The following is a 26,298-nucleotide window of genomic DNA, read 5'->3' as shown; positions in this document are numbered from 1 at the left end:
ATAGAATTTCCTTGCCTGTTCACTGAGCAGGTACTATCTTTTCAAATTTCATGGGTGGTTTCAAATAGATTCCTGGCCATCACCCAAAAGAGAAGCTTGAGGATTATGACCTCAATTATCTGCCCTTTCCCCCTTTCATTTAAAAAATGCAAAACCTTTTCAAAAAGGAAAATTACAATCTTGGTCCATTTTGTCCTATGGGAAATGAAAAGCCTTACACATTCTCACCACTTCAAATTAACTTTAAGTAAATGAGAATGTGCCCCAATGTTGAAATGCTTAATTTAATTGCCCAAACCAGCTCTGAGCCTTTCATTGTCCATTAGCACCAGATGGGCCCACCTCTTATGTTCATGCATTCAGGTCTCACTCACGTAGAGGCTTACAGCAGACTCATTTCCACCATTAATTCAGGTGGTTGGATATAAGACACGTTTGGTTGTCTCCTTATTTCAACTGATTTGTTTTATTTGGTTTGATTTTGCTCCATCTTTCACTAGGTGTTTGCCAAACTACTGCGAACATGGAGGGAGCTGTTCCCAGTCCTGGACGACCTTCTACTGTAACTGCACTGACACAGGCTATGTGGGTGCCACCTGCCACAATTGTGAGTAGACTCATGGTGACACACAGTCCAATGGGCAAATGTCCAGGAATACCAGGGATAACATCAGGATAGATTCACCATGGTGTGGGCACTCTTTAGTCATTCATTCCAGGGTGTCTTTCCTGAGAGGATGCTCTATGCCAAACCCCGCAGTAAGCATGGAAGATGCAGGGGTATAGACCTTATCATCATGAAGCTTGGGGTCTACCAGGAAGACAGACAGCAAGTGGGATAGGAGTTGAGGCAGAGGCAGGACAAGGTGCTATAGGCACACCAGGGAAAGCTGTGGAGTCATTGGCCTTGTCTAGGTGGGTCACCTCATGCTGCTGCAATAAATGACCTGCTTCTCTGGTGCCTAAGTGTCGAGCAGTTGTGTTCTGCTTATTTTGCATGCACATCACAGGTCCACAGGGGACCCTCTTCCACGGTGTTCTCTCTGGGAGGCTGGCAGAGACTCCATCATCCATTGGGAATGTTGCCATGGCAGGACATGGAAGCACAGCTTCTACCCAGAAGTGGCGAACATTATGTCCACTCATGTTCCACTGGGCAAATTAAGGTCCCGTGGGCACCTTGATTCAGGAAGCGGGGAGCAGTCAGGGATTGAACCCATGCCATAGCAGAGACCTGAGCCTTTGGGATCCTGCTGTGTAGCACTAGGAACTCTGCTAATCACTTATGATGGAACATGTAATGTGAGAAAAAAAGAATGTATACATGCAAGTGTAACTGGGTCACCATGCTGTACAGTCAAAAAATATACATATAAATAAAGGTTAAAAAAAAAGAAGGGGGGGAGTGTCATCTTATCATGGGATCTGGGACAGTAGAACCAGCATAATGATGCTGAGTACTGATACTGGCTTCCATGTCTATGTTAGGGAGGATTCAGAGAGAAGGTTTGAGCTGATCTTGTGGTAGGAATGTGGCAGAAAAGAAAAAGAAAAAGGAAACTGAAGCTGCAAGTAGTTTCACATGGCTGGAGAGTGCTGACAGTAAGTGGTAAGGAAGTGAGGCAACGTACATTCTGCAAAGAATAAGGAGTGAGGAGTGTAAGTAAAGGAAGAACATGAGCCCCAATTTCTATAGTTTTACAGTCCCGTTGGGGTCACCAAACAAAAACAATGACAGAATGGAGGTTTGCCATTCAGAGAACTGTATGTCAGGCTGTGCACAGTGAACTGTATGTTTAATTGACAAAGACATAATGGGAAGGTGCTGGCTAGTGCTGTAGGAGATTTCATGGAGAATGTAAACTTTGAAATTGACTTAGAGGGTAGAGGGGTGGGAGTAGGGCCTTCAGAACCATGTAAGAGCCAAGCCAAGGTTGGGGCTTTTCTAAGGACTATGGGGAGACTATCCCTCGGGGAAATCTCACCTGTGTTTTTTAAGTCCTTGCTTAAGGAAGGGATCAGTAGGAAGTTCTTGTGTGGCACAGCGAAAAGAACCCAACTAGTATCCATGAGGATGTGGGTTGGATCCCTGGCCTCGCTCAGTGGGTCAAGGATCTGGCATTGCCATGAGCTGCAGTGTAGGTCACAGACATGGCCTACATGGATCCTGCATTGCTGAGGCTGTGGTGTAGCCTGGCAGCTATAGCTCCAATTTGACCCCTAGACTGGGACCTTCCATATGCTGTGAGTGTGGCCTTAAAAAGCAAAAAAAGGAAAAAAAAAATAAAAGGATCAGTAGGTTCCAGCTGGGCTAAAATCAGACACTCTGGTCCAGGATGAGCAGCATCCATGCTCTCAGCCATTCTGTGGCTTCCTGTACAACTGGGAAGGGAACATTCACCAATGATGACCACAGAAGAGTCGAATCAAATCAGAGAAGAGGCAGCCCAGTGGCTATCATGGGATGACATTACTCCCCTTAGTTACCTGTGGAAGTGAAAGACACTGCCTAGCTTCTTCATGGTATATCACATTTAAAATTTTCTCTTTAGTTATTTGGATCTGTGAGAACTGAACCGAGAGGGCTCAGGTTTAAATTTTAACAAGCTCTTGTACTTGAACAAGGACATGATTTAGTACTCCAAAGCTCAGTTTTCTCCCAGGTCCTATAAAGGAAAACTAGTAATATGGTGTGGACGATTTTAAGGCTAAAATGACATGGTTTTATTTAAGTTTCTCAAGAAATATCTATGTCTGTTGAGTCTGGTTCCAGAAATATTATCTCTAAATAGCCAAGAACAGTGTATAATTGTACAAATACATTGTAGGACATACACAAGGCTGTTTAGATCACACTGTCAATGCTTCTGTCTAGAGGCAACCAGACTGGCCATCAAGTTAGTACTGGGATGAGACAAACTTGAAGACTTAAGTCAAAAGTATCCAAATATAGGTCAAATCACATGGCAATAATTGTATGATTTTTAAAGCTTCTTCTTTTCACTTTCTCCTAAAGTAATTTAACAGTATTTTGAGAAGTTCATCTGTATGGATGTGCTACTCCTTGAAATTTATCCATCCATCAGGCTAAAAATAGATTTCTAACTTGATAAAAAAAAGTGTGAACTTGAAAGTCGATGGAAGTTAGGTGCTGATTTTTTAAGGAAAGCTGTCAAAGTTGATGAGTAGGAGATTCAATATACCAAGCCTTAAAAATACTATTTTTTTAACACCTGTCCACCCCCCTTTTTTGTGAAATCACTCAGTGTCTATACCGTGGGCTGCAGCACTGCTAACTCCCTTTTTCCCATCTGGGCACCCAGCCAGGACAAATCAGAGGTGTGTGGGTGGCTGTGACGTTTGGCACATACCTTGGATATCTGTGCATTTCAGGAATTCATCTCCCTCTAACTAATCCCTCCCCTTCCCTCAACTGGGTGAGAACCACTGTTTTGAGTCAGATTTATAAAATGAGTAAATCAAGCCAAGCTTGTCTGTCTTTTAAAAAAAATGTGCCCTAAATGTGGGGCATCAGGAATCAGAGATGCTATCTCCTCAGGCAGCAGGTGCAGCCCTAAAAAATCAAAAAAAAAAAAAAAAAAAGAAGAAGAAGAAGAAGAAAAAAGAAAGAAAGAAATCAGAGATGCTAAACTACAGGAGACAGCATGTAGGATCCCCTCAGGTAAAAGTGAAACAAGCGAGTTCACAGCCCTGCTTGTGTGGAAATGGCCAGTGCCTTTGTGGGCTGGGGTTTATTTTCTTGAAACTGTCATCGACAATCAGAATAGCCACTGTGAGATCTTTAGAGTTATAAGACATTTATAATAATATTGAAAAACAATTTCTTGAGTATTGGTCTTTTGTCTTTTCAAGCCCTTCAGATTTGGTTTTGTTTTTCATTCTTGGTGCTTTCTAGTAAATATGAACCGAAAAGGGTCGTGTAGAACAGAAAGGGTTCACTTTTTTCTGTCCAGCTTTGTGGATAAGAGATGGGTCTGTCTGGGGAGGAGGGTGTGAAGAATTCTAAGGAATGGCAAATTGGGAACCCCCAGTCATTAAACGTAGGAGGTTGCTGACAAGGTAGATATGTCATCATCCCTTTCTTCCTTGCCTAATGACACATAAAGGACTTGGTAAGCAAGTTACTTTTCAAACACATTTTGTTCAAAACATCCTATTTAAAAAGAGATGATGATCACTAATTATTAGACAAATGTAAATCAAACCTATAATGAGGTACCCCCTCACACCTGTCAGAATGGCCATCATTAACATCTACAAATAACGGATGCTGGAGAGGGTACCGAGAAAAGGGAACCCTCCTGTACTGTTGGGAATGTAAACTGGTACAGCCACTTTGGAAAACAGTATGTAGGTTCCTCAGAAAACTAAAGACAGATTTACCATGTGATCCATCAATCTCACTTCTGGGTATATATATGCAGACAAAACCACACTTTAAAAGATATACGCATCCCAGTGTTCATTGTAGCATTATTCACAACAGCCAAGACACGGAAGCAACTTAAATGTCCATTGAAAGATGAATAGATTGGAGTTCCCGTTGTGGCTCAGTGGTTAACAAATCCGACTAGGAACTATGAGATTGTGGGTTCAATCCCTGGCCTTGCTCAGTGGGTTAAGGATCCGGTGTTGCCGTGAGCTGTGGTGTAGGTTGCTGATGCGGCTCGGGTCCCATGTTTCTGTGGCTCTGGTGTAGGCCGGCAGCTACAGCTCCAATTAGACCCCTAGCCTGGGAACCTCCATATGCCACTGGAGAGGCCGTAGAAAAGGCATAAAGCCAAAAAAAAAAAGAAAGAAAGAAAGAAAGAAAGAAAGATGAATAGATTAAGACCTTGTGATACTATCTGGCCATAAAAATAAGGAAATCGTGCTATTTGTAGCAACATGGATGCAGCTAGAGATTATCATACTAAGTGAAGTAAGTCAGAAAGAGAAAGGTAAATACTATATCACTTATATCTGGAATCTAAAATATGGCACAAATGAACCTACCTACAAAACAGAAACAGACTCACAGACATGGAGAACAGACTTGTGGTTGCCAAGGGGAAGGGGGGAGGGAGCAGGATGGATGGGAAACTGGGGTTGATAGAAGCAAACTAGTACATTTAGAATGGACAAGCAATGAGGCCCTACTGTACAGCATAGGGAACTATATTCAATCTATTGGGACAGAAAATCATATGAAAAAAAAAAAAAGCCCCATGTCTTATCTCCTTTCTCAAACAAGTAAGACATTTTGAAAACCTCTGTATATGAACTTAGTGATGGGACATCAATAAGGTTGCCATCATCCTTCCGATTGCTGCAGACCAACTAGGATATTGTGACACCAGGTAGAGATTGCAGTTCTGGAGGACTGTGAGGTGAGAGGGTTTTGTGTGGGAGAACGATCATGAAACCATCCTGGGAGGATGTAGGATGAGTGAGCACTTGAAAGACAGCTAACATGAAAATAGGTGTAAGGACTAGGGAAGCCTGTTGTAAAGAGGGCTGCTGGCAAGAGACAAGACTTAAAGGTAGGAATATATACGCTGTGTTTTGGGACAATGAAGATGTTTGCCTGGCTCGAGAATGGGAAAATAAATAGCTCTTTTCATTCATTCCTGAAGCCCAAATGGTATTCCCACGATACATTTCCCCTAGGGGAAATCTGAGCTCACTTCCCTTTATTACCCAAGCTTTTCCCATGTTACTTCAGTATCTATAAATACCACTTTAATGACTACCTGACAAATAGTCTGTTTAATGACTCTTTTTGTATTTATTCAACCATTTTAATCTTTGGGGGGCAGTGGTGGTGAGGGGCCCTATGTTGTTTCCAAATATTTATTATTATAACCAACTCAACAGTGAGAATTTTGTGCTTAAGTTTTTAACCCCACATGATCAACTGTTTTCTTCAAATAGGCTTAGAAATGGCATTATTGAGGGAAGGACTGTGAATTGTTTTAAGGATCTTGATTCATATTTCAACAGGCTTTCCTACCATCTTGCTACACTTTATATTCTGATCACTATATTTTGAGATCTTGTCTCATGTTCTAAGGCAGAATTGTTTACTGTATTTTATAAAACTATCTTACATGTGTTTGTACTATAATATTTGCATATTGAAATGGAAATGATTATTGACTCTGACAGTGAGTTTTAGAGGAAGAAAAAGTGTTTGTCCTTTAGGTGAAATATACAACAGGAATAAGAATGTCTCCACAGAATTGTACTTAATCATACAAGTAAGGACCTTTTGAAAGCACATCTCTTGTCAGTAACCATGCAAATGACAGTTCCTCACACACTGAGGGGACTTGGGAAGTAATCCAAGTACTTGTCATCTTCCCTGTGTCTCCTCATGGGTAGGACTGCCCTTGATCTTCACAGTATGTATGTATGTCTTTTTAAAAATTCTTGCCACGCCTGTGCAATATGGAAGTTCCAGGGCCAGAGACTGAACCTTTACCACAGCAGTGACCTGAGTTGCTGCAGTGACAATGCAGGACCCTTAACCTGCTGAACCATAGAGGAACTCCCTCAGTATCCATGTTTGATCACATTCACACAGGCCCTTTAGAGGGTCTCCTCACCATTTCCCATCCTTTGCTAATCCCCTTGAGGGTGTAGCCTCTCTGATGTCCTAACAGTGCCCGTCAGCTCCCTTCGCAGCTTAGCAAGAAGATGTCAGCTTTCTTTCTCTCCCAAGCTTGATACAGTGCCTCTCCCATTGGGAAGTCAATAGCCAGGTATTGATTGGGATCATATCAAGTAATTTCGTGATCAGCCTTTAAGGTAGCCATCACAGAGGGCTAACTCTTGAGCTGTTTCAGCAGTAGGTAAATGGTCCTCTCACTGCATGGTGTTTCATGATTGAAAAGAAAAGTTAGAGAGAGTTGAGCACTCTTGATGATAAGAGGTTTATTTAAATCAGGACTCATATCTTTTAGCGGATGTCAACTCATATTGTAATGTTATGCCATGGGTTTCCTATCAAGATCTAAAGAAAACCCATCTCCATGCTCACCCCTGAATGTTGTCAGCAGATGCTCCAGCCTGAAACTAGGTACCTAAAGTAGGAGAAGAAAAAATCAGTAATGAATTGTCAAATCCACACCCTGCTTCATTTTATGACACTCACCAGGGCCTTTGGTGCCATCATTACTTTTATTCCTGTTGACTCTCCTACTGAGACCATAAATTTCTTTAGGGATGGAACTGTGTTTTGCTGTTATTGCCACTAACCGTATCCAAGGAATTGATGACACAAAGGTGAGACAGATAGTGAAACAGAAGATAATTCAGTGTGCCATAAAGTGGGGCCTCCACAAGGACAGGATAGTGTCTGAATCTTCTCTGTGTCCTCAACCCTTTCTCTAATACCTGTCACATGGTAGTCATCTGCTGTTGGCTGTATACACAGATGAATAAATCAAAGAGGTGCCCACAGTGATGTGGAGCTATTGTGGTGAGGGCACTATCCCTTTCTGGAGGAGGTGAGAAAGTTTTCACAATAATTGATGTTTGAATAGATGTTTGAAAGATGAGAGAACAGGGGCAAGGAGAAGAAAGGACTGTGTGCTAAGACAGGAAATGTGACGGGTCATGCAGCAGAGGGCACCATGCGGTGCTTAGCACAGCTGGAATCTAAGGTGAAACAGAGGAAGAGAGAGGCAGGATTTGCAGCCAGAAGAGAAGATGCTGATACCTTGAAAGGGAACTTGTTTCTCTGCTGAGCACTGAAGGGCTAGCCACGGTTTTTTTGGTTCATGCTGAGAATTGATTTGCTAATATTTATGTGGTTGTTTTCATTTTTGTGTATCAATTTCTTTTTGGAGCTATAACAGTGATGGTAGAGCACACACTGATGTTGGAAGTCAACTTCATGGTGGATGCAAGGGTCCGCATTGTCTATGTGTTGGGTGCTGGGCAGAGAAACTAGATACTATTTGCAGTTGGATGGGCAGCAAAGAATGAGATTAGAGCAAACTGGAAAGAAGGGACCTGACTTGAAAAGTGTATCTAAAATTGGATCACATGGACTTGAAGACAAATCGAATGCAGCAGAGAGAAGGATGACTTTTAGCTTTGTAGCCTGGAAGACTTCATGAATGAAGGATACGTGGCTGAGTCCCCAGGTCTTTCTACACCTAAGAGCCTGGTGCCAAATCCAGGCCTGCCATTTGAAAGATGTATAACCTGGAGCGAGTTGTGTGAGTGCTGTGTGCTTTCATTTCCTCCTTTGTGATACAGGGCTAATAATAGAAGCCACCTTATGGAAATATCATGAGGATTAAATAAAAGAATCCCCATAAGTATTTAGCCTGGTGCCTGGAAAATGCAAGGTCCCGGATCCACGTCAGCTTTTATTTGAGCAGATGGAGGACATGCAGAAGGAAGAGGGTACTTAGCAGATGCTGTTTTCAGTTCAGTTTGGGACACAGCGTTTGCCTGGAAAGATACTCACTGTAGAGAAGTAGCTGCATATCCCAGAGTCATGTCCAGAAGAGGATCAGAATCACTGGGTGCAGAGTTGAATAGACAAAATCAATCAGATACATTGTCCATGGGTGGAACCTGCAAAGTGAGACATTTGAAGTGACTCAAGAAAGGGTACAAGTAAGGCACAACTAAAGAGGAAGGGGGAGGAAAGAAGAAGGAGGAACTCGGGTAAAAAGTGGTAACCTAAGAGGCAGCTGAGAAGTGTTCCCAGAGTAGATAATAAACAGAAATGTCCAAGCCATTTCCCCCAGGTCACTTTGTTATCATGGTGGTTGCTAATTGTTGAATGACTGGGTGGATGTTTAAATAAGGAGTTGGAGGAAAGCACAATAAGAGAAAGAAAGACACCATTTTCCATAGGCAGTCTCTGACTGTGGCAGTATAGGAATGTGCTGCCACTTACTGTCCCAAGAGAATTTGTGGGTTTTTTTTTTTTTTTGGCTATGCTTGTGGCATGTGGAGTTCCCAGGGCCAGAGATCCAACCTCCACCATAGCAGTGACAACGCCAGATGCTTAACCTGCTAGACCACCAGGGAACTCCAGGAATTTTGGGGTTTCTTTTTTTAATTTATTGAAGTACAGTTGATTTATGTGTTATGTTAGTTTCTGGTGTAAACACAGTGATTAAATTATATATATATTTTCCTTTTTCTTTTTTTCCATTATAGCTGGTTCCCTGTGCTATGCAATAGGACCCTGTTGTTTATCCATTCTATATATAGCAGTTTGCATCTGCTGACCTCAGCATCCTACTCCATCCGTCTCCCACCTCCCTTCCCCCTTGGCAACCACAAGTCTGTTCTCCAGGTCTCTGAGTCTCTTTCTACTTCATAAATAAGTTCATTTGTGTCATATTTTGGTTTCCACATATAAATGATATATAGTATTTGTCTTTCTCTGACTTATTTCACTTAGTATGATAATCTGTAGTTGCATCCATGTTTCTATAAATTGCATTATTTCATTCGTTTTTATGACTGAGTAGTATTCCACTGTGTATATGTACCAGCTTCTTAATTCGTTCCTCTGTTGATGGACATTTAAGTTTTTTCCATACCTTGGCTGTTATGAATAGTGCTGCAGTGAACATTGGGGTGCATGTATCTTTTTGAATTTTTTTTTTCCGGATTTTCCCACCTAAGAGTGGGATTGCTGTATCATATAGTAGTTCTGTTTTTAGCTTTCTGAGTGGCGTTCATACTGTTCTCTGTAGTGGTTGTTCCAACTTACATTCCCACCGTCAGTGAAGGAGGGTTCCCTCTTCAAGAGAATTTATTAATAGGTAACTATCACAGGTGTCGGGATCCAAGGGGTTCCAAAGCCATGGCCTTTGTGATGATCTTATTCTCCAGTACCTTTGCATCTGTTAACAGGCCAGTAGTGCACAGGGTGTGCAGTTATGTGCATGAGGCTGCCTGAAAGGTGGTTGCAAGGTTGTGAAGTGAGAGATCACAGCAGGCTTAGCTGATGGCAAAGGGTTCTTGGAGGGGTGGCTAGCCCTGAACACAACGGTCTGCCTAGGGGTGGCAAAGAGTCTTAGGAGAATGTTTTTCAAGGCTGAAAATAAAGGAAGGACATGAAGTAAGGAGGAACTTGGAGAATGTTTGGGTTTCACTCAAGGCTCAGTCCAGGGAGTTCTTGTTGTGGCCCAGTGGTAACAAATGCAACTAGTATCCATGAGGATGCAGGTTTGATCCCTGCCTTGCTCAGGGGGTTAAGGAACTGGCATTGCCATGAGCTGTGGCAGATGCAGCTCAGATCCCATGTTATTGCGGCTGTGACGTAGATTGCAGCTGCAGCTCCGATTTGACCCCTCACCTGGAACCTTCCACATGCTGTGGATGCATCCCTAAAAAGGCCAAAAAAACAAACAAAACAAAATAAAACAAAAAGGCACAGCCTAAGGGCCAGGGAAGGGATATTTGCTGAACTCCTTTTCAGTGCCCCAGCCCCATGCTTGGCTCTGACCTTGCTAGACTGGGGCTCTTTTTCAAACAATGGGGTCTTCACAATTGCATATTTCTTGACCAGAGCTTATTTGTACCACTTTCTGTGCTCCGGTAACATTGTTAACACCTGCAAGAAGCCCACCCACATCTTCCCTAGATGCTGCTCATCTTTGCCCTTTCATTACCCACTCACATGGAAGTAATTCCTCCATATCAAAATACAGTGTTCAGTTCTTATTTTTCTTCCTAAACTGCCCATTTTCTGTGCACTCTTCTCTGTCTCTCTGGCACCTACTGGATGTAGGATGAATGCAGATATCTTTTTATAGCCCATGTGCTTAAAGCCACAGAGCTGGTGGAAGTGGGATTTGAACTCAGTTCTAGATGGCTCAAAAAGCACTTCCTCCTTGCATTAAAACATCTCTAAGTGGAAGAGAGAGCACACTTAAATATTTGGTGGAACATGGTAGGCCTATAAGCAAACAAACAGATACAAAGACTTCTGATTAGAGAAGAGGAGGAATGAAGGGTATATATTCACCTCGGATCGATTCTCTTCCTTTTGAACACATCTTGACGATGTTAAGTGTTTCCCACAGTCATTTCCTCCATGGTCATTTGTTTTCTTTGTTCTTTGCTTCCTCCTTTTTTCCATCTCTCCCTCCATCTCCCCTTCCTCTCATTAATTGAGGTTACAGTAAAGCTAACCTCAAATACATACATCAGAATGACAATGTGCAAAAAAAATGTAATCGCAAGATTTGACTTTATTCCAAGTCCTTAGAAGCAACAAAAAAGATTCCTGAATATGAAAGAAGATAATTAACTGGAGATAATTTAATTGTTGATGTTGCCTTCCTTTGGAGGACCCTTGATATTTACTTTGAACACTGAACGGGAGCAATGAGCATTTACTTCTAATGTGTTTCAATCAATGAAATTCTAATTGCCATAGAAATGCAAAGCTCTGGTATATCCCATGAGTTTGAAGTGATCTGGGCTGGATATATATATATGAAACTCATATATGAAGATACATTTTCCATCTGGGCCTCAGCTTTGAATGCAGACAGATCTGGGTTGTATTTATAGCTTTCTGGTCTTGGACAAATTAATTTGCTTGATCTGTAAAATAATAATACTTCATTTAAACAGTTGCTGTGTGGATTAGAGTTAAGGGATGAAAAACACCTGGCATAGTGTTTGAGATTTGGCATGTCCATGCTAAGTGGTGTCTATTATGTATTTAAATGATGTTCATGAAAGTTTTGGTATAGTTTCCATGTAAGAGACTTTCAATCATATATCTTCCTCTGCACAGGTTCTGGCACAGGTGTTGCCATTAGAGAAAGAAGAGGGACACACAATATCAAGGTAGAAGCCCAGGCTGGCTCAGGAGTCCTGAGTCAGGTCTACCGGTCATAAATGACTCAGGCAAGTCACATATGTCTCATCACCCACGTTTCCCCAGGGGTACAATGTCTATTGTCACAGATTATACATGGTCACTGAGAAAGATTATTTTGATCTGCTCTAGGTATGTGACTCAGAACAAGTGTGTTGCCCCCTTGCAGTGTATTGTAGTCACACTTTGCGATAGTTCATTCTCATTATACTGTGTGGTTGCTATTTCTCATCTTTGCCATTTTCTGATGCTCTAGCTCAGAATAATATTTGCATAGATCACAGAGCACATCTTTTGACTATGGGTTAGAAAACAGAGTACTCTTTCACACTGTTACCGCCAATAACCTTTAAAAGTAAACCAGGAGTTCCCGTTATGGCTCAGCGGGTTAAGGACCCAACATAGTATCTGTAAGGATGTAGGTTCAATCCCTGGCCTTGCTCAGTGGGTTAAGGATATGGCATTGTTTTAAGCTGAGGGAGGCAGAAGTCACAGGTGTGTCTCAGATCTGGCACTGCTGTTACTGGGGTGTGGGACGCTGCTACAGCTCCAGTTTGACCCTTAGTCTGGGAACTTCCATATGCTGAAGGCATGGCCATAAAAAAGGAAAAAAAAAAGTAAAACGTGTTGAAACCTGGGGAGTGTGAGGGTCACACGTGTTTAAAGCTCTTGCATCTTTGCTTTGGAGCTTTTAGTTAAGTTGAACTGCTCTGATTTTTATTAGGAATGGATCAGCTAAAAGAATAATAAGAGTAATAAGTAATTCAAAAATGAGAGAAACAGTGTGATTGCTTGACCTAGTTTATCAATTCTGTTTTAAAATAATGTGAGACTCAACTATCTAAATTGTCCTGAAATAAAGGATTTCCCAGCATGCTCGGTTCAAATCTTGCAAACATGGTTTGCATATGTAATTCAGAGATAAAATTCAGAGAAGTTTCCTTTATCTGTTAGATTTCTATAACGCAATAACAGTATGACCGATGGCAAATAATTTCACTGATTGAGCCTTGTGCCACATACCAAAGGAAAATAATGGAATCTGTCCTGTATTGTGACTGGAATAGATTTATGAATCCATGGGCATGAAATCCCTTTTGACAAGTGTGATTATTAACCCTTCCTTACAGATCCCTTCCTCTTAGACTTTACATCATTCTGTTCTCACCACAGCCTTGACGAGGAGCAGGGCTAGATTCAGAGGAAGGGCCCATGATTCAGAGTGATTAAGAATGCAGAGACCAGGGACGTTTGGTCATGGGCCCCGGGAAGGACTCAGATCTGAGCGTTCTTACTGTCGCTGATGTTGTCAGTGTGAGTATCCTGCAGAAGGTTCTCATCTCTGTCACGCTCCAGGCATCATGAGTTGTTGTTAGTGAAATTCTAAGGTTAATTTTAAAGTGTAGTTTGTGTTGCTTGTTTTCAAAGAGACATTGTGAGTCTATTACTGCTCAGCTTCCAATCCTGCCTTGGTCCTGTCATCTCAATGATGAAAGCCCTGTATCTCAGCTCCGTGAGTGTGGCTCCTGGTCAGAGCCCTCCTATGTCACAACACGTTCAGTTGTGTTTCCATATGTTTCAAGTTGTGGTCTCTCATTGACTATTCATTCTTTAAACACATCAGATTCTTTCCATCACTCCATTCTTTATGTCAAGTTGTGTTATTTTATTTTTTTCAGGGCTACATATGGTGTGGCATATGCAGGTTCCCAGGCTAGTGGTCTAATTGGGGCTGCAGCTGCCAGCCCATACCACAGCCACAGGAATGTCAGATCTGAGACATGTCTGCAACCTACGCTGCAGCTTGTGGCAATGCTGGATCCTTAACCCACTGAGTGAGGCCTGGGATTGAGCCCAAATCCTCATGGATAACACTAGTTGGGTTCTTAACCTGCTGAGCCATGAGGGGAGCTCCCTATTTTATTCTTGTTGAAATACAGTTTATAAACAAGATTATATAAGCATCACTCCATTCTTTAGGCTCTGAATGTTCTTTGTGATTTTTATTCTAGATCATTCTTTATTCTGCCTCATCTCTCTTGCTTGAATATCACTTCATGTATGCAAGGGGTGGCAGTAATTGATCTCTTGATCTTTCTTTGGCATGGGTTGGGGCCCCTTGAGGTCAGGTACTTCGGTTTTTCATGCACATGTCCCCAAGACTTGGCACCAGGTCTGGAATATGACACACAAAATAGGTGTTGAGAGAATAGAGTTCCAGTTTCATCTTGTTGGCACTTCTTTGAATTGTATTTGTGTATCTTCTGCATTGAGTGAAAGTAGAAATCAACAAATTGTATGATACCCCACAGCATCTGTTAGGCTTTGTCTTTGGTTGCCATGAAGAAGAAACTCCCATTTTGAATCTGATGAAAGAACTGAGGCTCTTCGAATTCAAAGCATATTTCTTTTTTAAAAAAGCACGTCTCTTAAAGATCCCCACATCAACTCCCCCATTAGCTCTCCAAGTGTCTTGTTAATCACCTTTCAGTCACTCTAGTGCATGGTTTTCAGATCCTAGCCCTCACGGGATGTTTGGATATGTAAATATATGTGGAAAACAAAGCTGTCCATTTTCACGGCAGGACATGCAAGTGCTTTTACTGGTCTGTCATTGGAGGATTTGTCAGTTTCTGACAGCACAGATTTCCTGCTGGCAGCTCTTGTGATGATGAAGACCTTGACCATCGTTCCCTCCCTCCCATCTTTCTGATCCCACTGTCTCAGTAGCTCGTAGAGGAAGCAGGTGAATCCCTCTGCTAAGACCTGATTTTACTGCCACGTGTTGTCTAAGTGGGCATTCAGGAGTTCCCATTGTGGCTCAGTGGGTTAAGAACCCAGCAGATATCCTTGAAGATGCTGGTTTGATCCCTGGCCTTGCTCAGTGGGGTTGAGGATCCGGCATTGCCGTGAGCTGTGGTGTAGGTTACAGACTTGGCTTGGATCCCACCCACATTGCTGCAGCTCCAATTCGACCCCTAGCCTCGGAACTTCCATATGCCTCAGGCACAGCCATTAAAAAAAAAAAAAAAGGGCATTCAAAGGAATCACTGGAATATACCTTGCTTACTGGGATGCCCGGAGCTCAGAGGCTGTATGAAGACAGGCCCATGCTTTCTCGCTTCTACTTGTGAAAAGTATTTGGTCCATTGACATTACTAGGGTATGGTCAAAAGAAGTAGAAATTATATGTGTTAATTTTTTTTAGGGAGATGAAGCATAAAAAGATAATTGTGTTTGGAAATTGGGCTGCCTTGTGTTTAGTTCTAGGCTCCAGCAATTATGAACTGAGTAATCTGGGGAAAATTACCCAACTTCTATGAACCTTGGTTTCTCATCTGAATACAGAAATAAGAACCTCTATGTCTGAGGAATTTGGGATGATTAAATGAGATTACACTGAGAGCACGGGCTGTGATGACATGTAGGAGGTGCTCAATTTACTTGCTCTGCTTCATCAACCCTCCATACCTAATGTTTCTTGTATTTTCTGGACAAGGTTTAGATTAGTAACAAATGCTGATTTCTGTGTGTGGGAGGGAACTTGTACAAATTATTTACCTATATGATTTATATCCTTCCCAAATCTGATGCTCTAGAAACAGGTTGATGGATACCTCCTGTTGTTCTTGTGTTTTTCTGGTGGCTTGAAGGCTCTTTCCCCCATTAGTTGGAATCTACCTCCTCCTAACTCTCTCTGGTTAGGCTCTGTCCTGTCCTCAGTGATCCCGCCATGGACAATCTGCAACTAAGCCCTCCTTGCAGAGTTCTGACAAGTCGCCCAAGATTTAGCCTTAGCATCCTTCTCTCCCACTCCATCACACCTCACCTGTCTGCAATAAAGTGTGATGTTGACGGGCTTCACAGTTCTTGAAATCACTGGATTCAGAAAGTGCTTAGATAATAATCATCAGAGCAAGAAATTGCTTTTACTTAATTATACAATTATATGTAATTAATATATGGTATACTTTTCATCATCGTCATATAATCATTATAATCAGTCCCCGAATTAGTAAATATAGATGATTCCACAATTTATTTTGGCTGCTGTTATGTTGAGATTTAGTTGAGATGTTTATTTTCACTTAATAGCAAGTCTTGTAAATCCGCTTTTCAGATTCCTCTTCCACACAACCCACCTTGTATATCAGGTATGTATAAATGACTGTCCACTCTGGGTCCAACAGTGGACCCTGGGAGTGATACCTGAGCAATTGAAGATCTATTTCTGATTCAAGAACTTTAAACCTAGACACAGTGGCAGAGGGGGAAGGGAAACTATATTGTCCATTCAAAAAACAATGCAAGGCAGAGTAAAACAGTACATTGAATACAGGTCAAAGGTAGAAATACAGGCACCAAGTGTGGCAGACAGATGAGCCATGAAGGAGGAGGGTTCAGTACTTCTGGACTTGAGCTGAATCTGGTCTATCTGTGTGATCTGCTCAGAAGAGGAGGTGGGGCAGGGTCAAGCATCCAGGGTGAACGGAGAAGGACCCTCGTAGGCTGGGGCTCTGCCTAAGGAAGAAAAATAATGATCACAAAACTGCCCTCAGCCTGGCAAGATTCAGGCAGAGAAACAGAATGGGGAGGAGGTAGATATTAAGAGACCTAATGGCTTTTGGCTTAATTAAGCCAGAAAAAAAAAAAAAAAGGCTTAGGTAATTGTGGGAACTGGCCAGGCAAGTCCAAAGTCCACAGGGTGGGCAGTCAGGAAGGGTGGAAAATCTAGAGCATTAGATGCATCTGCAGTTCACAGGGGCAGTTTCTTCTTCTGGGCAGCCTCTGCTCTGCTCTTAAAGCCCTTCAACTTATTAGAGCAGGCCCACCCTGATTTTTTTAGGATAATTTCTTTTCCTTAAAGTCAGCTGATTGTGGGCTTTCATCACATCTCCAAAATACCTTCACAACAATGTCTAGATTAGTGTTTGATTGGACAGTTGTTGACTGTGGTCCAGCTTCATTGACACATAAAACAGACCACTCCAAGTCTGCCCACTTGTCAGCTTGGCACCTGTGTTTATCTCTTTTACTTCATTTTCTTTTCTTGGTCGTACCTATAGCATGTGGAAGTTCCTGGGCCAGGGATCGAACCTGTGCCACAGCAGCAACCCAAACCATTGCAGTGACAATGCCAGATCTTTAACCCACTGGACCACAGGAGAATTCCTTCATTTCCCTTTAACCACATGTAGTTATACTACTTAACTTACTCATACTATTTACTAGTATACTAGTTAGTATACTTCTTTTTTCTTCGTTTTGAAATTTATACCTTGTTATTTTTTAATTGAAGTATAGTTTATTTACAATGTTCTATTAATTTCTGCTGTACATCAAAGTGACCTAGTTTTACATATGTAAATATTTTTCATATTCTTTTCCATTATGGTTTATCACAAGATATTGAATATAATTCCCTATGCTATGCAATAGAATCTTATTTATCCATTCAGTTTGTGACAGTTTGCATGCTAATCCCCAACTCCCAGTTGGTCCCTCCCCAAACACATCTGTCCCCCTTGGCAACAAGTCTGTCTGTTCCCTATGTCCCCAAGTCTGTTTCTGTTCTGTAGATAAGTTCATTTGTCCCATATTTTAGATTCCACATATAAGTGATATGGGCACCTGTTTCTGTCTAATACAGTTCACTTAGTATACTAGTTACACTTCTGCCTCACATATCATCCCTCTGCTTTATCTGGTACAACTCTTCTGTGCACAGCAGGTCTCACTTAGGCTCCTGTGGCACCTTAGTGATAACATTTGTGGCAGTGTTATCCTTATTGGCTCCAGTGTGACTAAGATGCTGAACACGTGATATTTTGTGTATCCCAAGCACAATTCTATGCCTATCCTACCTTGATTTAAATTTTATTTAACGAAGATTATTTTCTCTTGCATTTGGGTCCAGTCTTGGGCAAAACTTCTTGAGATTACATTCCGATTATTAGGTGGTTGGCATTCTTATGTTTCCTTTATATCACAAAATCTAAACCCAGAACAAGAATGAAAAAGCTTAAGTGACGATAGGCATCCATACTTCAATCTTCATTCAAAGATAAGATTCTAAAAGGCTTGTGGCAGGTGAGGGCCTGTGAAAGGAGAAGGGGTGTATCTAACCTGTTGCCACTGGCCTATGCCAGATCCACAGCAAAACCAGATCCGAGCTGCATCTGCAACCTACACCACAGCTCACGGCAATGCTGGATCCTTAACCCACTGAGCGAGGCCAGGGATCGAACCCGCAACCTCATGGTTCCTAGTCGGATTTGTTTCCCCTGCACCATGACAGGAACTCCTAGAAAAAACTTTTTAATTCAGTGCAATTTCCTGAAGATTCATTCAAGTTATTGCCTTTTTCTTTGCTCAGTAGCACCATGGTTTGTGGACTCGTGTTTCTGGACAGACAGAGCAGCTGGTTCCCAGCCTTCCTGTCTAGCTGCTTACCCTGGGCCAGGATCTGTCCTAGAGGTGCTGCCTGGCTTCTGGTGTCTCTTGGTGTGGGAGATGGATGTCTGCCCCAGTGTGAAGGATACCCTTTCTGCTGGCCCTTGCTGATCTCCTGGCTCCTGATGGACCCACCTTGTTGTATGTGCAGGTTTACCTGGTGTTGTCAGAGGGTATCCCCTTTGATTAACTGGGGTAGGGAGGAGGGTGCTCCTACAGTGCTGCCTCCCCTGCCAGATTAGTGAGGGACAGGAAATGCTGGACTTGGGTCAGCTTCTTGCCCAAGACAGAGGTGCAGAAGTGCCACTGCTGTGTAATCTCTTCAGTCCTGAGGCCCCAGACCATGTGGCTTGCCTCCTCTCCCTATGTCATTTTCCAGGATGAGTGTTTAATTTACTAGGAAGATCAGGAGGAAACCAGTTTAAGCCCTCTTGTCTGAACTGAACTTCCCTCCATAGATTTTAAAAAATGTGATTTTAAATATAGACAAGAGATCCCGTTGTGGCCCTGTGGGTTAAGAACCTGACATAGTGTGCGTGAGAATGCAGATTCGATCCCTGGCCTTGCTCGGTGGGGTAAGGAGCCAGTGTTGCTGCAAGCTGCGATGTAGGTGGCAGATGTGGCTTGGATCTGGCATTGCCATGGCTGTGGTTGCTGTGTGCTGTGCCATAGGCGGCAGCCACAGCTCTGATCCTAGCCTGGAAACTTCCATATGCTGGAGATGTGGCCAGAAAAAGGAAAAGAAGAAGAAAAATATAATAAATCTATACAAATAATGATTGCAGTCTTTTTATCTTTTTTTTAGAGTCACACCTGCAGCACATCGAAGTTCCCAGGCTAGGGGTCGAATCAATAGCCACAGCAATGAAGGATTGAGCAGCATCTGTGACCTACACCACAGCTCACAGCAGTGCTGGATCCTTAACCCACTGAGACAGTCTAGGGATTGAACCTGAATCTTCATGGATACTAGTCAGGTTCTTTACCACTGAGCCAGAGTGGAAAATCCCAATGCTTGGATTTTTAATTTAAATTCTGAATAAGTAATATGTTTGCAGGGATCCCAAATCTATCCCTAGAAAAAGATATGCAATAAAACTTTGATGTCCATTCCATCTTCCATTCTCCCAGACTTGCCTCTAGGATATAATAGGTAACTTATGCTTCTTCCTGAGTTTCTGTGTAGGAACACAAGCAGATGCAAATGTATGTTATATACACTATTTTACACTTTACTTTTTTCAAATAAGAATCTATGTTAGAGCTCATTTTTCCATATCAGCACATAAAGAATGTCATTATGCTTTGTTTCAGTTACGTGGAATTCCACTGTAGGGCTGCGTCAAAATTCATTTCATAAGGCTCACGTTGATAGGCTTTTTACAGTTTTTTTTTTTTTTTTCCCAAACCCACACAAATAAAACCACAGTGAATAAACTTGAACATATGCCATTTCACACACTTGCAAATATATCTGCAGGTTAAATTCCCAGAAGAGGGATTGCTAGGTCAAAGGATATATGTGATTTTGCTACATATTGATTGCCAAAGTGACTTCCATGGGCACTCAGCCAGTTTTCACTCCCACCAGCAACGCACCAGAGCCAGCTTCTCCACACCTTCGCTGACAAAGAATGCTGTCAAAAGGTTGGGTTTTTGCCAGCCTGTTAATCATTTCTTGAGAAAACTAAGTAACATTTTTAAAGGCTTGGTGGTTTTTAGCAAATGATAGGGGAGCTCTAGGAATTCTCCTCACAGCCTTCAAGATGCCTAACAGCTTCCTTTGTTCATGATGGTAGAGAGGGTACCACCCACGTCTGCATCCCTTATCTATGCAGTATGTCTGTATCTATCTCTGTTTCTAATAAATAATAAATCTATACAAATAATGATTGCAGTCTTTTTATCTTTTTTTTAGAGTCACACCTTATCTATGCAGTATGTCTGTATCTATCTCTGTTTCTATCTATCTGCATATATAGATGTGTGTATATACACATGCACACATGTATATTATATAATATGTATATGTATATATAAATATGTAAAGTTTTTGTAGTTTTATTGGAGTATAGTTGATTTAGAATGTTTTATTAGCTTCAGGTTTACAACAAAGTAATTCCATATACATCTATCTATTCTTTTTTTTTCCCCATACAGGAGTTTACAGAACATTGAGTAGACCTCCCTGTGCTATACAGCGGGTCCTTTTTAGTTATCTATTTTATATACACTTAATGTGTATATGTTATATAAAGTTTTAAAACTAAAAAGTTTGTGGAGTTCCTGTCATGGCTCAGTGGTTAAGGAACACAACTAGGATCCATGAGTATGTGGGTTCAATCTCTGGCCTTGCTCAGTGGGTTATGGATCTGGCATTGCTGTGAGCCATGGTATAGGCTGAAATACGGTTCAGATCTGGCATTGCTGTAGCTGTGGTGTAGGCTGGCAGCTGCAGCTCCAATTTGACCCTTAGCCTGGGAATTTCCATATGTCACGAGAGCGTCACTAAAAAGACAAAAAGACCAAAAAAAATAAATAAATAAAAAATAGTCTCTGTGCATGACATGATTAACTAGGCAGCACTTGATTCTCTGTTCAAGGAATAGAACCTATAAGATTCTAGGGTCCAGAACAGTACAGGACACCCTGCTCTTAGAGCATCTTTATCTATAGGGAGTGAGGAGGACCATTTCCTTTGGGGGCAAGATTTGGGGAATGGAAGTCAAGGGAGTCAGAGGGCTCTCTCGGGTCCATAAAAGCTCTCACTAATGGGTCAGGGGATACTGACGGAGCTAGCATTAGGGTCACAAATGCCGGCTTTGAGAGCCAATCAGGAGCCCAGGGTGACTGGATGGGGGCTTAGGGAGGGAATGGGCCAAATGCACTAGCAGTTTGGGGCAAGGGCATCCTCTTTTCCACTTTCCAATCCTTCAAAATTATTCTCTGAGCAACACGTATCTTTTGATATCTACAGGAGCAGGAATCAATTCCCATTTCTTAATTGTAAATTAAAGTTTTGGGAAGGTGGGGATAAAAATTAAAGAGGGAAAACAGTGAAGGTGGGAATATGGTCTGTGTGATAATCTCTCCTCTCCTCATTCTTCCTGCTTAAAAAACACCCATCTCCTAATTAGAAGATAAAGAATAAAAATGAGCCCCAGATACCCTTAATGTGTTTCCTCCGAGAAATCAAAGCGCTTCCATTTTCAATTTTCCAGCCTGACAACATAAAACAATCTCATTAAAGACTTGGGGGAACCCTGGGAAAGGCTGGGCAGAGTTCAGGTGGCAGGGACTGTGAAGAGTTTGAGTTTGGGCAAACATTGGGCAACTTCAGATTTGAGTTTTCTGGAAGCTGAAACTGAACAGAAAGGGAAGGCTCACAGGTCATGTTCAGTAGAGAGACAACACTCTCTCAGCCTGGAGGACCTGACAGGTGTAGGGGCAAACAGATGCCCAAAATGCAGGCTTAATAGGAAAAAATGTGAGGCAGTGTGGGTGGAGGTCCCAGCTGACCTGTGGAAGGAGGATCATGTGATGCACGTGATGGGGTTCCCAGGGAGAGGAAACATCTCCATCACAGCCATCTACACAGTAGTGCAGGGAAACTATTTAGGAGCCCAGGAAAGAGGCGTGTTCTTAAGCTGGGACTCTTTTCCAGGCAAGAAGGTGGGGCTTTAGAGTAGGTTTTCCACTTACTTATTAAAACAGATGGTGAAATGTCTCTCTCTGCTCTATTTCTGCCTGAATTTGAAAGATTGACATGCAAGCAATCTGGAAAGTTGACACTTGAAGTTGCTGAAAAAATGGGGTGCACTTTTCCAAGTCAAAGAGTGGCATGCCTGTTTTGGGGGGATGGTCAGAAGGTCGGGCTGTCTCCTATCAGTTGGTCTGCAGGTGTGTGTTTAGGGAAGAGAGGGTGGCATTCTAGGTGGGGTTGACTGCTGCCTACCTGCTGTCACCCACTCTGGAACCAGCCTTTGACTGTAAGCGGTTGGTGGAGTGCCATCCATGGTCAAATCCTCATGGATAAAGTTTCCCACCAGGATCTTTAACTCAACATTTCTAAGGACATAAGGCTAAGACTCAATCCCATCTGTAATGGGAATTAAATTCCATTTACTCTGTCTATTTATGAAAGATGAAAATAGACCCAGTGAATGATGAGGTCAGGCTCCAGGGCCCCCTTGCTGGGCAGCTGCATACACCACGTAACCCACAAAGTGAGTATTTCTCCTGGGCCAGCTTCCTTAGGGACCAAGGCCATGCCTCCACCTGGGGCCCTTCTGTCCCTCACTGTCTGACCAGCAGTGGCATCCTCTTTGTCTAGAGATCCTTCTCCAGTTCCCACGTGGGTTTGGACAAGTGCTTAAGAAATGTCCTTTACACAGCAAGGCTGTATGGCTTGTGTTGGTGGAAGGTCATGGTTTTTATCCCTAATTGTTCACAGCTCTGAATGCCTCTCTCTTCTGCAGTCAAGTCCATGCCACCTTCTAAAAGCCACTTCTGAGTATCCCTGGGCATCTTGAAGAAGTCTTCCAGACCTTCCAAGATTCCACTTCACAATTTCTGTTCATTTCCACTGTCCTGGTCTTCCCTGCAGTTTCTCTTTCCTCTGGACAAATTTGCCACCAATCTCCAACTATGATTCCTCAGTTAGTATACATACACTTTCCTGTCTTCCCCCTTCATCTTCCACCCACATCCTTGAGGGAAACATGACCATGATATTTTACAGAAGAGGAAATCTTGGTGTAGTGGGCAGCCCTGCCTCCTCTGCCTGGCTCTGGGGATGTGTCTGGTTTCACTTTCTAAGACAAAGCTACCTTCTTAAATTACTTTAATTATTATTACTTTTTAAAGAGTATAGTTGACTTACAATGTTGTGCCAATTTCTGCTGTACAGCAAAGTAACCCTGTCATACATATATATCCATTCTTTTTCTCATGCTATCTTCCATCATGTTCTATCATAAGAGATTTTATATAGTTCCCTGTGCTGTGCAGTGGGACTTCATTGCTTATCCATTCTAAATGTAGCAGTTTGCATCTGCCAACCCCAAACTCCCCATCCATCCCATTCCCTCCCCCCTCACCCTTGGTGACCCACGTGTTCGTTCTCCATGTCTATTGAGTCTGTTTCTTTTCTGTATATAGGTTCATTTGTGCAATATTTTAGATTCCAGATATAAGTGATATCATAGGATGTCTGTCTTTCTCTTTCTGATTTCCTTCACTTAGTATGAGACTCTCTAGGTCCATCTGTGTTGCTGCAAATGACATTATTTAATTCTTTTTATGACTGAGTGATACTTCATTGTGTATATGTACCACATCTTCTTAATCCATTCATCTGTCGATGGACGTTTAGGTTGTTTCCATGTCCTGGCTATTGTGAATAGTGCTGCCATGAACACAGGGGTGCATATATCTTTTTGCATGAAAGTTTTGTCCATATATATTCCCAGGAGTGGGATTGCTGGATCATATTATTTTTTCATTAATTTATTTTTTAGATCTTTCAGAAAAATCTTATTGGAATATATTTGCTTTACAATGTTGTTAGTTTCAGGTATAAAGCAAAGTGAGAATGAGAAAATAAATCACTACAGACTACAAAGAATGTGGCTATCACAGACATGGGAAAAATTTTCATGATACTTTTGTTAACGTCCTGACACACTTTTATTTGAACATTGATTTTGTTCCATCATTTGGCTACTTTCTCTTCAATTGCTTCCTTATCTGATGCTTTTATAATTATTATTTTTCAGAATAAGATGATAATTCAGTTTCTCTTCTACTAATTTGATCAAAATAATTTTTTAATTGAATCATTTAGAAAACAATTTTTTCCACTTCATATTTTATTACTAGTAATGTCACATAAACTTTCAAAACATCCATTGCTTACTTGCTTTAACATAAAACAACATGACAATAGGATTAAAACTTTTTAAATAGTCCATTTTCTCATCTAGTTACCTCATAAACAAAATTTAACATAATGGATGCTGAGTATTAACATTTTTTAGGCATGTGTATTACTAAATACATTCAGATATTTATTGGCAGAGAGGGGTAAGAAGAAGACAAGGCACTGACTAGTCTTGAGAATTAACTATGTATTTGCCTAGAAATCCATCAAACACCTTCTGAATAGGTCTGTGAGCATCCTATTATGTTTAAGAACTATGAAACACAGAGCAGTAATGAGGCTAGATATTAAAAATTCATAAGCTCCAAAACTCGAATTTTAGGTCAGAATGTCCTGGCTTATGGACTTCTCTCTTTTTATCTGCACCCCACAAACTGTCTCCCCAAGGAAGTTACCATTTGGTTGTGAAATTAAGGCTTGCTTGTGTGAAACAGCAGTGAATCCCTGCAAACACGAAACCTGACATGAATCTCTTTCACAGAGTCTGACCCCACCTGGGAGCAAGTGGATCAGAGAGGGTGGGTTTGGGATGGGTCCTCGGGGGATTGGGTGTGGCAGTGCTTTTTGTTTTATGTCAGGGCCTTGGGGGGAAGGGTTGGAGGCCCCCAGGTAGCCCCCACGTACCAGAAAGCATCTTCAAAACCAAAGCCAAGGTCACTGGGCAAAGTAGGCAGTCTTTTTGTGATGATTTTCCAACTTGTTGTCCTCATTGTCTGATCTGTTCACAGCATCCAAGCCTTCTGCATTAGTGAGTTCTGTTCTGGGTCAGATGAAAGGAATGCCCAGAGTGAGGGTCCCTGAACCCTGTGGGTGTAAGGAAATGCTGGTGTAGCCCCTGAGGAGGCCAGCTCCTAACAGAAACTAGCTTGTCCGCAGGCCCCATGGTCTCACCTCTCTGGGATGCAGCTTTGATTGAGTTTTGGTTTTATGTGTAAAATGTATAAAATATCCCTTTGAACTGAGTATCCTAGAAGCCTCACCTTTTCAGCATAGGGTGAGGAAAAGTAATGTGACCAGGCCAGAAGCCTCAAGCAAATGCAAGCACATTATCACCCAGGGCTGCTTTTCCAGGTGATGCTACAATGGCATGAAGGCTTTCTTTACTAGGGGTAAAGCTGTAAGCCGGATGAGGGGGTGAGGTCCTTCCTGGGACCTTGAAGAGCTTCTGGAGCTGAGGTGGCCTGTTTGCACAGCTGACTGTAGGGAGCACGAGAAGCCCATCTGTGTTTGCTGGGGAGTCTTGAGATTTATTTATTTATTTATTTTTATTTATAATATGCTTTTTATTAAGTGATAGGATTTTTATTGGATTGTATAAGATCAAATTGTTCAGTTTGGATTTCTAGGTTTAGATAATGTAACTCTGAGACTAAGCTTTTTACAATCTGCAGAGAATAAAATTCCCCTCAACTCTATTCCATTCCATTTCTGTATAGACAGAATCAGAGTATTAAAACTAAAAAGCAACAATCTTTTAGGCATCTATTCAATTAATAAACATTTGTTGAAAGCTTTCCAAGGGCCAGCCCTTTTTTTTTAATAATTTATTTTTTTTTCCCACTGTACAGCAAGGGGATCAAGTTATCCTTACATGTATACATTTTTCCCCCCACCCTTTGTTCTGTTGCAGCATGAGTATCTAGACATAGTTCTCAATGCTACTCAGCAGGATCGCCTTGTAAATCTATTCCAAGTTATGTCTGATAAGCCCAAGCTCTCGATCCCTCCCACTCCCTCCCCCTCCCATCAGGCAGCCACAAGTCTCTTCTCCAAGTCCATGGTTTTCTTTTCTGAGGAGATGTTCATTTGTGCTGGATAGTAGATTCCAGTTATAAGTGATATCATATGGTATTTGTCTTTGTCTTTCTGACTCATTTCACTCAGTATGAGATTCTCTAGTTCCATCCATGTTGCTGCAAATGGCATTATGTCATTCTTTTTTATGGCTGAGTAGTATTCCATTGTGTATATATACCATGTCTTCTGAATCCAATCATCTGTTGATGGACATTTGGGTTGTTTCCACGTCCTG

At 41.9% G+C, this 26,298-nt stretch overlaps 1 protein-coding gene across 1 annotated transcript in view; it reads left to right on the top strand.

Annotated features, from left to right (window-relative positions):
* CNTNAP5 (contactin associated protein family member 5) overlaps positions 1-26,298 on the top strand; it is a 449,251-nt gene that overhangs the window by 129,023 nt on the left and 293,930 nt on the right. Inside the window, exon 9 of the mRNA XM_047770224.1 lies at positions 501-607. Within this exon, the coding sequence (XP_047626180.1) occupies positions 501-607 (107 nt within the window). The remainder of the gene's footprint in view (positions 1-500; positions 608-26,298) is intronic.

This window comes from Phacochoerus africanus, chromosome 3 (genome assembly GCF_016906955.1).
Source record: "Phacochoerus africanus isolate WHEZ1 chromosome 3, ROS_Pafr_v1, whole genome shotgun sequence".
NCBI classification, from domain to species: Eukaryota; Metazoa; Chordata; class Mammalia; order Artiodactyla; family Suidae; genus Phacochoerus; species Phacochoerus africanus.
Note: the sequence above shows the minus strand (reverse complement) of the source record. Positions and strands in the feature narration are given on the sequence as shown.